Raw genomic sequence first — 13800 nt, 5'->3', positions numbered from 1 at the left:
TCTGGATAAACTTTCCAAAAAAAAATTACAAAGGTCATTTTTCAAGGTTATAACGTTCGAATCAGCGGACAGGACGTGGGACGTGGCACGTTCTCCCAGCGACACGCCATGCTGGTCGACCAAGATAGCAACAGTATTTACATTCCTCTTAATCACCTCCATGGGGAGCAAAAGGGGTTCTTGGAGGTGGCCAACAGTATTTTATCGGAGGAGGCCGTGCTGGGTTTCGAATACGGGATGAGCATCGAGAATCCGAACAATTTGATCGTGTGGGAGGCCCAATTTGGGGATTTTTTCAACGGGGCCCAGATCATTTTCGATACGTTCATTAGCACCGGAGAAGGTGAGGATGAGCAAGGTGTCTCGAACTTTTTAGAACTGATTAACGACATTTTGCAGCGAAATGGATTTACCAAAGTGGTTTGACGGTTTTATTGCCGCACGGTTACGACGGCGCGGGTCCGGAGCACAGCTCCTCCAAACTGGAAAGATTCCTCCAGATGACCGACTCGAAAGAAGACGGCGTCGACGGTGATGACGTCAACATGCAGGTGTGCCAACCGAGTACACCCGCACAGTACTTTCATTTGTTACGCCGACAAGTGAGTGAAACTAATTTATTTATTTACGCCATTCCCACTTTATAATATATTATATAGACTAATTGAGGCTATGAGTGCAAAAACGGACTAACCCCAATATTATTAAGTGCTAAAAAGATAGGCTTAAAAAAATACGAAAATGTAAGTGCGCAAATCCCTTTTAAAAGGACATTTTTGTAGTTCGAATTAATTGAATGTTCTTGAGAGTGTTACTTAAATTTGCGAAATTTGTTTTAAATTTTTGGATATGGCTAATATTCGATTTTTCTATGTGGGTTAGTCCACTCTGCATTTAAAATAGATCGGGTTTTTTTAATGGGTTACTATAACTCAAGCTATAATAAGTTTTACGTCAAAAATTAGTAGGTAGTTATTTAATAGGTAAAGTTTTATAAATATCCTGGTATATAGGAGGGATGAATTCCATTAACTCAAGGAGATCTTTCTTTTTACCTTCATTTATGGCATTACTATTTGGGTATAAAAGGGGCAGATCCTTAATTTCATTGGAAACAGATTTCCTTTTATTAAGATCTACTGTGTTAAAATAAACCTCTTCATTATTTGAGTACTTATACTGAATAGTATTGGGAAAATCTTTTCTAAACCTTAACCGTTGGATTTTGAGCCTTTTCTGTTTGTTATGTTACTTTCAAGTTCCTGAGTAGAAAAAATCTTGACTTATCCATTTCTGTTATGGTAAAGGGATTTTTTTTCTAGCATGTCTTATGACTGTATGCCAGTCTTGAGGTATAAAGATTTGTGGATGGAATTCCTTTTCTTTTTCTAAAATTCCGAAATCTTGGTCGCATGGTAAATAGGAATGACATAAATAATGGAGATGCAGTAATATAGTTACATGTCAATGACATTTTTACATTACGATTCTGACCACAACATTGGTCAGAATACATAATAAGTCCCTTCGATGTAACAAAGTTTTTTATGTAATATAAAACACAAGATACCACCTCTTGTGGCCTTCTGGAAGCAATACTTTCATCCCATACTAACATGAACGAATTATTGGTTCCCATTTCATGTATATTAAAGCAGTAAGTCCATAACTTGAAATGCCTGTGGTAAGTACAGGTGTAGGAAGGATCTAACGAAGACTGATCAAAACATAATATGACTGCTGCGTTTCCACTTTTTGCCAGTTCAGTGTCTTTTCTTAGGGTGTCTCTAGCACATTGAGCCTTCCTTCTCAACTTCAACTTAGTGCTGCCTCTACCTCGTAACGAAAAGGAATAAGTCGTTTAGTCCACTGTGCAGTAAATAGATTTTAACTTGACGGATAATATTCTACAATAAAGCCGATTTTGAATTTTTGTGGGTTAGTCCGATATTGCACTCATAGCCTCAATTATAGTATACATAGTATACAGGGGCGGGTAGTGCATAAGAGCTGCAGAGCTACAGAACCCCCAACATTTTCATACAGATTAACTATTTTTGAAATTATTTAATATTTTTCTAAAGTAAGTAAAATAAAATTAAAACCTAACAAAATAATAAAACAGTATATTTTCGGCCGAGAACGCCATATAGTAGGTCTCAATGCCTTCAATCCGAGCTCCAACGCGCCCCGAACGAACACCTGATTATTACAGTCGGCCAAATAAAAACTGTTGGCGTGACCATCACTACAGTTACAATGCCATTAACGCAACCTAGCTGGACCACATTCGAGTTCTGTGCTCCGCGTTGAGCCCTTTTCCTCGCCCCGCACCGCACTTAGCGAATTTTAAGTCGGAACGGAGCTGCAAACATTTGCAGTAATTCTGCTGACTGTTGACGGTTTTGCATTTAGTTGTTGGTTGTTTTTTTTGCGTTGTGTGTTGTGCTGTGTCAGCTGATCTCTATACTCTAAAAATGAATGTGGTGTATAATTTGATTATTATAAAACAATTCTCTCAATTTACGTACGAAGAAAAAATAAAACTAAAAGAGGAAGAGCGGCCGTTGCCCAATATTTTAATATAAAAGTGTAGTTCAAGCCAAAGTTTACTGAATAAAATACAAGTTGCTTCACTCGGCTCCACGCGCCGAATTACCTATTCACCGCCCCTCACTTCATTTGCCGGGCGACGCTCCTACAATCGAATCTGTTGGGTTACACAGTGAGTAGAGTTTAAATCGTTTTGATGTGCGAGCGTTTTATTACTAGTTGTACCGGGTGGACTGGCAAATTATTATAATCTATTATATTAAAATGTCGACTTATTGTTCGGTAGACAGTTGTTTTACAAAGCGTGGTTTAATGTTTTTTAGATGTCCGAAAAATGAAAATAGGTAAGTACATTGGAATTAGTTGTTTATTAAATTCATGATTGCATTCCTAGTTACTTTATGATCTGGTTCCTGTTTCTTTTTTTAAATTAATATAAAAAATGGATTATAGGTGCCAACTCTGGAAAGGTATTTTTGGATTTACTGGCGAACATAGATATGCCGATCTTACTCCGAAACAATGTTATAAAAGGGTTAATATCTGTAGTTTGCGTTTTGCGGAGAGCAGTTTTATGTCCCCTTCAAATCAACGTCTTAGACCCGACGCAATTCCTACATTGTTCCTGACCAGAGCATCGACAAGTATGTTTTATGTTTTCTTCTAATTTGTGCACTTATAATGGCAATATGTATAATAGAAGGTACCTTTTAATATTTGCAATTTTTTGGTATGTAGGGAAATCAGAATTATTTAGAAATTTACGTACTATTTTTCCAGGCACAGATAATTCTAACATCATTGCAAGTCACACATTAAGGAAGGAATTCAGTGACGTTTCCGTGAAAACTGACACTCCGATGCAGGTTAATGTTTTTGTCCAGACGGATGTATGTAATAATACAGGTAAATGAAAAAATCGGCACTGTGAACTTTTTTATAATATGCAAAACAATTACACTTGCACTATACTCAAATGTTTTACTTAAAGTACAATAAAAATTAAGAAAAACCTAGTAATTTAATAATGAATACGACGCTACCCCTATAATAGTTTTTTAGCTCCTGAGTAAAAAAATTTTTATTTTTTGTTAGATTTTATTATTTCAGTTTGTAAAGTTCAATACATTCCAAAAAACATTACCTTACATTTTTTTAAATTATTTTGATCTTGTTTTGAGTTAAATTTTGATTATTTGTATTAAAACAGGTATCGTATATCTAAAATAAATTTTACTTTTAAGATAAGTTCTGTCAAACGTCAATGAAGATTTCGGCAATAACTCCAAGAAAAATTCAATTAAGAAAAGAAATTAAAACTCTGGAAAAGGAAGGCTCTCACGCAAAAAGATCCCTGGAAGTAGGAGTTACTTTGGACGATGTTCAAAAATTCCAAGATGACAACTACCCAGCAGATTCTTGTGCATTCCTTAAGAGTCAGCTATCTTTTCTGAACAAGTCTCCTCTGGGAAGCAGGTACACAAATAAATATAAACAATTTGCTATGAGTTTATACCTTGTTGGACCAAAACCCAATAAAAAAATGTCATCCGTTTGTCGTCAAAGTCCACTCTTCAACGTTTCACAAAAACAGGCAATTAAAATAACAAATAAGAAATAAGGGTAACCAATTATATGCCAGGTTATAGTACCTCTCTGTCTTGAGAGGGTGTGTTGTGACCAAAATAACGTGCGCAGGTTTCGTTTTCACATAAAATAAAATATGAATGAAATATGAATAAAATATGAAAGTTGGATTTTGGTCAACTTCTTATTTTATTATATTATTTTGCTATGTATGTAAATGCGTTATGGAACTTTTGTACATTTAACTCTTATTTTATTTTTATTTTATTTCTTATTTTACTTTATTTGTCTGTATAAATCCAGCTTAAGAGACTGCATTGTTTTGTCCTTCTTTTACAATATTGCACTTTTGCCAGAGCTATTTATCCGCTTTTTAAGTATTAAAAAATGTAATACCTTTTAAAGGTTATTTGAGTCGGAAACATAACTGAGCTTATAATGAAAAAAAACTAATCGAATATTAATAAAATTCATAGAAAAATCGACTTAATTTAAAAGCAAAAATTTTAATAAAAGCAGCAGTCCAAACAAAAATATCTTGGAGCATTAAAAAATTTAGTCACTTCGGCAACGTTGCGCTACAGTCTTACGCACGTTTTACTATTTTTCGAGTTCTGTCAAAAATTATAAATGAATGAATCTTTAGCGATGTTGCCAAGGAATTAAAACAAAAACGCTTTAAATTATTGAGTCTAAGGGTGTATTTTGTGTTTAGAGTGTGTTTTATCAGTTTTTTGTTGTTTTCGTACTTTTTTTGGAGAAAATTAATGCCAAAATAAACGATCATGGTGCATTCTTGTGTAGTAAAGAGAGTAGAGCATTAAAATCCAAATTTCATCGGTAAGTTTATTTGTTTATGTTTAAACAGCAAAAGACTTTAGTATTTTTACCACCAGCGTCGTCACATGAAAAATATTACGGTTAATTAATTATGTAATGACATTTTAGCCTCTATTTAAAATTGCACCACAAGAGCGACGAAAACAACACGTATTGATATAGAAAATTATTTGTATACTACACAATCCTTTCTCCATCCTTTTCTCTCTCACTACTAATTTTAAAACAATAAAATTCCACATTATTGGGCTGGTTATGAATGAAACATTACGTTTATTACTTATAATGTCTTTGGTAATGCTATTATTAGTCTGAAAAAATAACAAAAACGTCAAAAAAAGGAGTAATCAATCATTTAAAATTCAAACATGTCATTACTTAATAGTTATGTATATCTTTAGTTATTAAGTTAAGTAACAGTAATATATGCATTTTCTCACACAAACTTTTGACTTTGATTTAAAAATAAATCCTAATGAAACCAGTCGTACCAAAACAACCTATAATAAGATACCTAAGTACCTAATTATTAACAAAAAAAATTTAACCATTTAGTTCTTGAATTAGGTAATGTAAAATTTATTTAGTTTGGTGGTTATAAAAACAAATAATTTATAGTATTATCAATTTACATATTTTTCCCAAGTAGGTACATTACATAATAATTTTATTCCAGATAATAAAGTTATTATAAAATCGTGCTCCGTCTTCCCCTACAGTTCGAATTAGACGAAACTCGTAAAATAATAGGTATCTTTTACCAGAATTCCCCTTTACATTTTTTGCTAGTTCCCCGTCGGCGAGGAGCTCGGCGGCCTGCCTTTGACATCGAAAGATAAAAGGTTTTTCGCCGAGTGAAGCAACTTGTATTTTATTCAGTAAACTTTGTTCAAGCCGTGGAAAATCATATAAAAGAATTTTTACTCCATATATTTATGCTAGAAATAACTGGATATGCGGATGTAATAAAAAAATGCTCTTTTTTGTTTTCCATATCTTTTATTTGGTGGGGACAAATCTTGGACTGTAGTTGGTGTAACTGACCTGGTGCATCTAAGTGAAAAAATTAAACGCCACGAAACATCGAGAACTCACTTAAACAATGTAATGAATCTGGGTTTGTTGGGTAGTGTTAATATTCGTGAAAAGTTGGACAGTGCCTATTGGACAAATATTCGATTATATAACGAGAACGTAACAAAAAACAGGTATGTGTTATCTAAAATTATTGACTGCATAAAATTTTGTGGATTATTTGAGCTTGCGCTTAGGGGCCACGATGAAACTTTGACATCGGAAAACCCAGGTATTTTTCGTGGTCTGATAAATTTTACAGCTGAACTTGATAAAACAGTGGCGGAACATTTAAAAGACTCGCGTGTATTTAAAGGTATATCAAAAGATATTGAAAATGACATTTTGAATTGTATAGTAGAAGTTTGCCACGAAAAAATTTTAGACGAGATTCGCACAGCTCCATATATTTCCGTTATAGCAGATGACACAACAGATGTGTCAGCCAAATCTCAAATGGTTGTAATTTTTAGATATATCCAAAATGCGGATCCGGTTGAACGGTTCTGGACTTATTTGGAGCCACAAAATTTAAATGCAGAAAGTTTGACTGGTGATCTTCGCAGTGTCTTAGACCCGATTTTAGAAAATTCTAAGGATAAGTTCATAGCAAATTTGCTTATTTTGTACACTGCTATGCGCACCAGTTGATTTAATAATGTCTAAGGTAGCATCTGAGAGCTCCCAAGTTTGAGTTTTTTTGGCAATCTTCAGCAAATTCCTTTACTTTTTAAAAATTCTCCGCAGCGCGTAGCTGTGCTTAATAGAATTGTTGGGAAAAGAATTCTCCACGGAGCACCAACACGTTGGAATTTTAATATTAGAATAGTTAATATCGTATTTGAACATCTGAAATCTATGCTTGAATGCATGGAAGAAATAGAAAATTCATGTATTAACTCAATGGCATGTACCGCAGCTTCCTCAATAAGAAGAATGCTACAGGATTCAAAGTTTATGTTCTGGCTAACATTTTTTCACCGTATTATGCCACACACCGATATCTTGTACAACGAATTACAAAAACGAAAAATTGATCCTGTAGAAATCAACCACAAAATACAAGTTTTTGAGCAGATCATTACGACAGTAAGAAATTCAATTGACGAAATTATTAATGAAGCCAAAGATATTGCATCCTTGCTTGAATGTGAAGCAGGACCTCCTAAAAGAAAAAGAAAATATGACAGTCAATTCGATCACCGTATTGCTGTGTTACAAGTTTGTGACATAATTATTAATTGCGCTAAGGATAGATTTAATTTTAAAAATCATTTATTAGCTGCTTCATTGCTGTATTCTGACCAGTTCGCTAACTTTATTAATTATTTTCCTGAAAAATTAAAAGTAACTTGCGATTCATACCCTAACTTTGATAAGGAGCGTTTAAAAACAGAGCTTTCAGTGATTTACTCCAGACCAGACTGCAGGGAGATACAAGGAGCCGAACGTTCTTTTTCCACTTTAAAGTGCATCAAAACATTTTTACGTAATTCTATGGTGGAAGAACGTCTGGTAGCACTATCGATGCTTTCAATGGAAAAGAAATCGTCACGCAAACTGTAAACTTCAACGAGATGGTTATAGACAAATTTGCAGCCAAAAAAAATTGAAGAATAAACTTAATCTTCAAAAAATAACTATTATATGTTACAATGTAATTATAAATATAAATTTAAAAAAATATATATATATGAATATATTTATTATAATGTATAAGTTTAAAATAGTATACGTGTATGCAGTTCATTTCACATTTAAGTACCGAAATCTAGATGAACAAGGTCATAAGAGTACGCTCCAGTTTTGTTTAAATTCTAAACAGTTGGGAAAATACAAGGCAAGATTTTGATTGGCAAAAGTTCGCAAGTTGCATGTTCTTTTTATGTTTATTTGATATATTTTTGGAAGGTAAAATGTCAAAAAGAGGCTGTTTTCAGACACATATCTGGACTTAATACTATTTTTTTTAATAAAAATACCTATATAAACACCATTTAATGAAAGCTATAAGGAAAAGTTTAATTTTGTCTAGTTTAAAAAAACATCTTTGATTTCTCCGCGTTTCTCCCCTTTTTTGAAATCTTTTATTTTATCGATGAATGTGCAGAACGCATCTCTCACCTAACCACGAGCCGCCACTGATAGTATACCTACAGTGTGTGTCAGCCCAATGGAATAAATTAGCTAATAAATAGACGAGAGCGTGTAATTAGAGCTTTAAGAGCATCATCAGTCCTTTACAGATTTACTAACTAATAATTGAAACTAAACTAGAGTAATCGTTCTAATCTATAGATAATTATTACAAGGATTCGTGCCCTGTGTGTGAGTAATATCTAAGCAATCTCGATACGAGAACTTTAAAATAAATGGGAAGATACCGTGTTGTAAACTGACAAGTACCTATTGCACTTTACTATATCGTAGGTTTTAGTATCAACTATAGTGAATTTTATGAATATGTGCTAAATAGTGACATGAGCAAGGTTATTCAGGTGGTGATTCATTTGAAAACTAGTAAGTTAAGTGAATATTAATGAATCGGTCTTTGAGTCAGTCCAATCTGGGAACAAGTTTGCGGAAGTTCTTGACATGTTTTCTTATCTTGAATTTAAACAATATAATTTTTTGAAAAATTATAAAAGTAAAATACTAGATTTAGTTCTTTATAATAGAGGCTTAGTAAGTAATCTACAACAATCTCTTAGCTGTTTAGTTAAAGAAAATGCTAACCATAAAGCAATTGAATTTGCTTGGCCAGTTTCTTGCATGAGACCTCTCCGAGCCTCAAATAATAAAATATATAACTTTAAAAAAGCTAATTTCGATAACATAAATCAATCCTTATCAGAAATCAATTGGAGTCAATGTTTAACGGGCGCTCACGTAGATGTCCTGGTGGACCAGTTTTATTACAAAATAGAACTAATTATAGAAAAATTAGTTCCGGTGCGTAGAGTTAAAGGCAACTTTCCTATCTATTTTCGTTTCGAAACAATCGCAGTAATAAAAGAAAAAATTAAACTCCATAAAAAATATAAAATATACAGTGATCGAGCTTCATACGATCGATTTTGTGAGCTTAGAACCCTATCTAAACAAATGATAAAAAATGACTATAAAGAGTATATAAATAGCATAGAATCCAACATTTTGGAAAATACAAAGAAATTTTGGGGTTTTGTTGGCAATAAGAGAAAAAACAATGTGTCTATTCCACACGCCGTAAAATTAGGTAATATTTCTGCAAAAGGTGGCAGGGATGTAAGCAATTTGTTTGCTCAATCTTTTAAGAGTGTTTATAATACATCAAATCCAGTTGTTTTTAATAAAAGTAATATTAAAATATATGAAATTTCAGAAAATAAAATCCTTGAGATATGTAAAAATTTAGATGTAAATTAAAGTCCTGGGCCAGATAATATTCCATCTATCTTGGTAAGGAACTGCGCAAATAGCTTGGTCAAGCCACTAGGCATTATATTCAATAAGTCGTTAAGATCAGGAGTCTTTCCTCAAAAATGGAAATTAAGCGAAATTTCACCAATTTTTAAAAATGGTGATAGGGAAGACGTGAGAAACTATCGGCCCATTAGCAAGTTATGCATTTTTGGCAAAATCCTGGTAAAAATTATGTACGACACAATTTTTCCGAGTGTAAAACATAGAATTATTCAAGAACAGCATGGTTTTTACCCTAAAAGATCTCTTGAAACAAATCTACTATGCTTTTCAGAATTTGTCACTAGAACAATAGATAACAAAGGTCAAGTGGATGTGATATATACCGACTTCAGTAAAGCATTCGACAAAATTGATCCTGAAATATTAATACAAAGGCTTGAAGAAGTCGATGTTGATCCTGCAATAATTAGATTATCCTGTTCCTATAATACAGGTAGAAAAAGTAGAGTAACTATTGATGGCCATAAATCCGAGTGGTTTGACATAACATCAGGTGTACCGCAAGGCAGTCACCTGGGTCCGTTGTTTTTTATAATATATATAAATTCAATAAAAAAATGTTTTAAACACTGTAAAATATTACTTTTTGCAGATGATTTGAAAATCTACTTAAAAATCGAGACCATGGATGACTGCCTCAAAATCCAACAAGACCTTTTGCGCCTTGAACAATACTGTCAGAAAAATCGTCTCTTTCTAAATTCTGCAAAGTGCTTTTGTATTTCTTTTACAAAAAATATTACCAAAATAATATCGCCTTACTCTATAAATAGCAGTAATCTGAAACGAGTTGTACAGATTAGAGATCTGGGAGTAATCCTGGATGAAAAATGGACTTTTAAATCTCACATTGAGCGAGTGATATGCGAGTCCAATAAGATGGCTGGTTTCATAAAAAGAAATTCAACGGATTTTAAAAACCCAAATTCAATTATCTCCTTATATAATGCTTTTGTCCTCAGTAAACTTTCTTTTGCCTCAGTAATATGGAATCCGAAGTACAATGTAGACATTACGCGCCTAGAGCGGGTACAAAATAGGTTTCTAAAATATCTAGGATTTAAGACCAATATGCCAATATACAACCATAATTATACTATTATACGAGCCAAATTTAAATTTTTAACTCTTGAATACAGAAGAAATATCACAGATCTTTTTACGCTTTATAAAATAGTAAATTGTCACGTCGATTTACATTATCTTCTATCTCACATTAATATACGGATACCAAGGCAAAATGCAAGAAACCGAGACTTGTTTGCAGCTGATTTTTATCGAACCAACGTAGGACAGAACTCTCCACTTTCTAGAATTCAAAATGTATTTAATTTTTACAACAATTTTCTGAATTCGGATATTTTTGGAACGCCGATAGGATCCTACAAACGCCAATTAAAAACCTACTTTTTAAAAAAGATAGAATAATTTTATTTTTGTTTATTTAATTCAGAACTTGTAACAGTTTACGCTCTATTTAATCTCATTAGTGTATTCATCTAAATTTCCCTTTTCTTTTTGATTGTATCTACACACGTAACATGTAAATTTAAGACAATGTTTGGTAAACCTATCATAAGTTTGTTATATATACACAGTGGATACTTTTTTGGTACTTGTGTACTGTTCGCAACCTGAACTTGTAATAAATAAATAAATAAATAAATATACCATTCATGGAAAAAACGCTCGAACACGTCGATTGGTTTTTATAGTTGCGCACTTTTTTTCATAAAAACTTTTGATACAGGGTGTATCAGATAACGGTGGTCAATGCCAACTTGCTTTTTAGATTTTTAGATTGCTCAGATCATTTTAACATATTTTGTATACAATGTCCTATACCTATCTTTGACTGTTTCGGAAATATTCAAAAAATAACATTTAGAAAAGAAAATTATTTATTTGCCGAAAATTGTTACAACATATTCAAAAACTTATACATAATACAAATCTAAACAATAATAATATTAATGTAGGAGATGTTCAAAATGCTTGCCACGAACGTCTTGGCAACACCCTATCCATAAATAGAAATTTCTTCTAACGTTACTCAACATCTCAGGTGTGATCGATCTAATTGCCAGGGTTATGCGTCTTCGTAAGCCAGCTAAGTCAGTGGGTTTAGTTTTGTATACAATAGTTTTCACATATCCCCATAAGAAAAAGTCTAATGGCGTCAGATCGGGAGACCGTGCTGACCATTCCGTCGATCCTCGCCTCCTTATCCACCGATCTGGAAATATTTGGTTGAGGTACTGCCGGACATTTATTTGGTAGTGGGGTGGTGCTCCATCTCGTTGAACCCATATCATTGTGGGTTTCCTGGATCAGGATACAAATTTAGAAACACACTTTTAATAACAACGTCAAAAATTCTAACCTGACACGCGTTGACTGTCGTTTAATTGTTTCCTGAATAAAATATCATGAAACGCGTCCCTTTTTCAAGACCCATGGAACAATTTAAAATTTTCTTCATTGTTTTTTCTCGGTTTCAGATGGTGAGGAACTACAGGAAACCGTTGATCGTGATTACGCCGAAAACGCTCTTGAGAGCCCCGGAGTGCGTTTCTACGTTCGGCGATATGACTAAAGGGAGCCATTTTAGGCCAGTTTTAGGTGAGTGAACTTTAATAATTACGTTTAGTTTATATGTATATGGGTCTTTTAGGTGATCCAATTGTGGATCCCTTAAGGGCCAAACGGGTCCTACTTACTTCCGGCAAACACTTTTACTCCCTAGTGAGGGAAAGGCAGACTATTGGGGCAAACGATGCGGCCATAGTAAGGGTCGAATCGTTCTGCCCTTTTCCCACCCAAGAACTCACGCAAGAGCTGTCCAACTATAAAAATGCCAAAAGTGAGGTTCTTTGATTTTTGTCAAGGAGCAGTTTTTACCCTAATTAAAATTTTTTTTAGAATTCATTTGGTGCCAAGAAGAACCGCAAAATATGGGGGCGTGGACGTTCTTCAAAAGACGCTTCGAGAATCTCGTGGGGAAACCGGTGAGTCAAAATAAGGTGACAGTTATAGCGTTTTCCATTTGATGCACTGGTGTTGTATTCAATTTGATTGCACCCTTCAAGATTTGACATTCCATTCTAAAACCAGTGCATGTATAGTATTGGGCGATGTTGAATACATTTCTTAATTAGTGGTAGACATACATTGTGACATACAACCTGACATTGAATTAAGTCAAATCAAGTCTAAAAGTATATTTCCTATTGAGTTTAATAATTTATTGATCATTTGGGTAAATACTTAATGTGAAATAATAGATGCAAGTTTTTTAATTAACAGGATATATTAAACAATATTTATAATAAATATATAGATCTAGAAAAAATCAAATAAAAACTCTCAATTTTACTAAAGTTTTTCAGACATTTTATGCTTCAAAAGATGTGGCTTAAGGATTTAGATATAAGTTTTCTAATTGCAATAGTTACAGAACAGCAAAAGGCTCTTTCCACAAAGAAGTCTTCAATGAGCGTTATAAGATCCTCTTTTATACTAAACTTTATTAGATCTATGACAAATGAATGCTGGAATTTTTGGTGTGATACTCAAATTACGAGACAGTTTTATCACTAACCAAAACTCTTTATTTTACTCTCGACACGTGTTTTAACATCGTTGGCGAAAACACGTGTCGAGAGTAAATTTAAGAGTTTTGATTGGCAGTAAAATTGTCTCTTAATTGGAGCGAATAATACATTAAATGTTATTTTTTTTTACAAAATTATATTAACAAGAATAAATAATATACAAGCCCGATATACAAGCCGATCCAAACTTAAGAGATATAACTTTAAGAGATTAGGGATCATTGTTTAGTATTTCACTTGATATTTGACGTATGTATATTTGAAAGATGTGTTTCTTTTAGTAAAAACAAGTCTAGATATTTTTAGAAATAATGGACATATTTCTTTACTTACGCGAGCATCAAAATAGGAAAAAAAAGTTCAGTTAATTATTTTCAGTATCGCACCCTCTATTTATTGCTGCGACATCATTTATTAAACATAAAATATGGCTGCAAAAAAAAAAAACAAAAATCTAGCTCCTATTTTATCCATATTAAGCAGTAGCGAAACAGACTCTGAAGATAAAATGGTATTGATTGCACGTATTCCTTAACGAAAAAACCAAAAATAGAAAATTTTATAAATGTGATTACCAAATTCAATAATAAACAGGTAACCCTTCCTATGCTCAGTTATATATCTTTCCCTGTATATCAATAAATTTGCAATGTATACAGGGCGT

The 13800-nt window shown here is 33.1% G+C and overlaps 1 protein-coding gene across 2 annotated transcripts in view; it reads left to right on the top strand.

Moving 5' to 3' along the window:
• Nucleotides 1-13800, top strand: part of LOC126734547 (probable 2-oxoglutarate dehydrogenase E1 component DHKTD1 homolog, mitochondrial) — a 31393-nt gene that overhangs the window by 13355 nt on the left and 4238 nt on the right. For both annotated transcript variants that reach the window (XM_050438229.1, XM_050438228.1), the window contains exons 12-16: nt 47-343; nt 400-602; nt 12024-12144; nt 12197-12385; nt 12445-12530. In XM_050438229.1, coding sequence (XP_050294186.1) covers nt 47-343; nt 400-602; nt 12024-12144; nt 12197-12385; nt 12445-12530 — 896 coding nt within the window. The remainder of the gene's footprint in view (nt 1-46; nt 344-399; nt 603-12023; nt 12145-12196; nt 12386-12444; nt 12531-13800) is intronic.

This window comes from Anthonomus grandis, chromosome 3, assembly GCF_022605725.1.
Source record: "Anthonomus grandis grandis chromosome 3, icAntGran1.3, whole genome shotgun sequence".
Taxonomy (NCBI): Eukaryota; Metazoa; Arthropoda; class Insecta; order Coleoptera; family Curculionidae; genus Anthonomus; species Anthonomus grandis.
The sequence above is the reverse complement of the archived record's forward strand: the minus strand, read 5'-3'. Positions and strand labels throughout refer to the sequence as shown.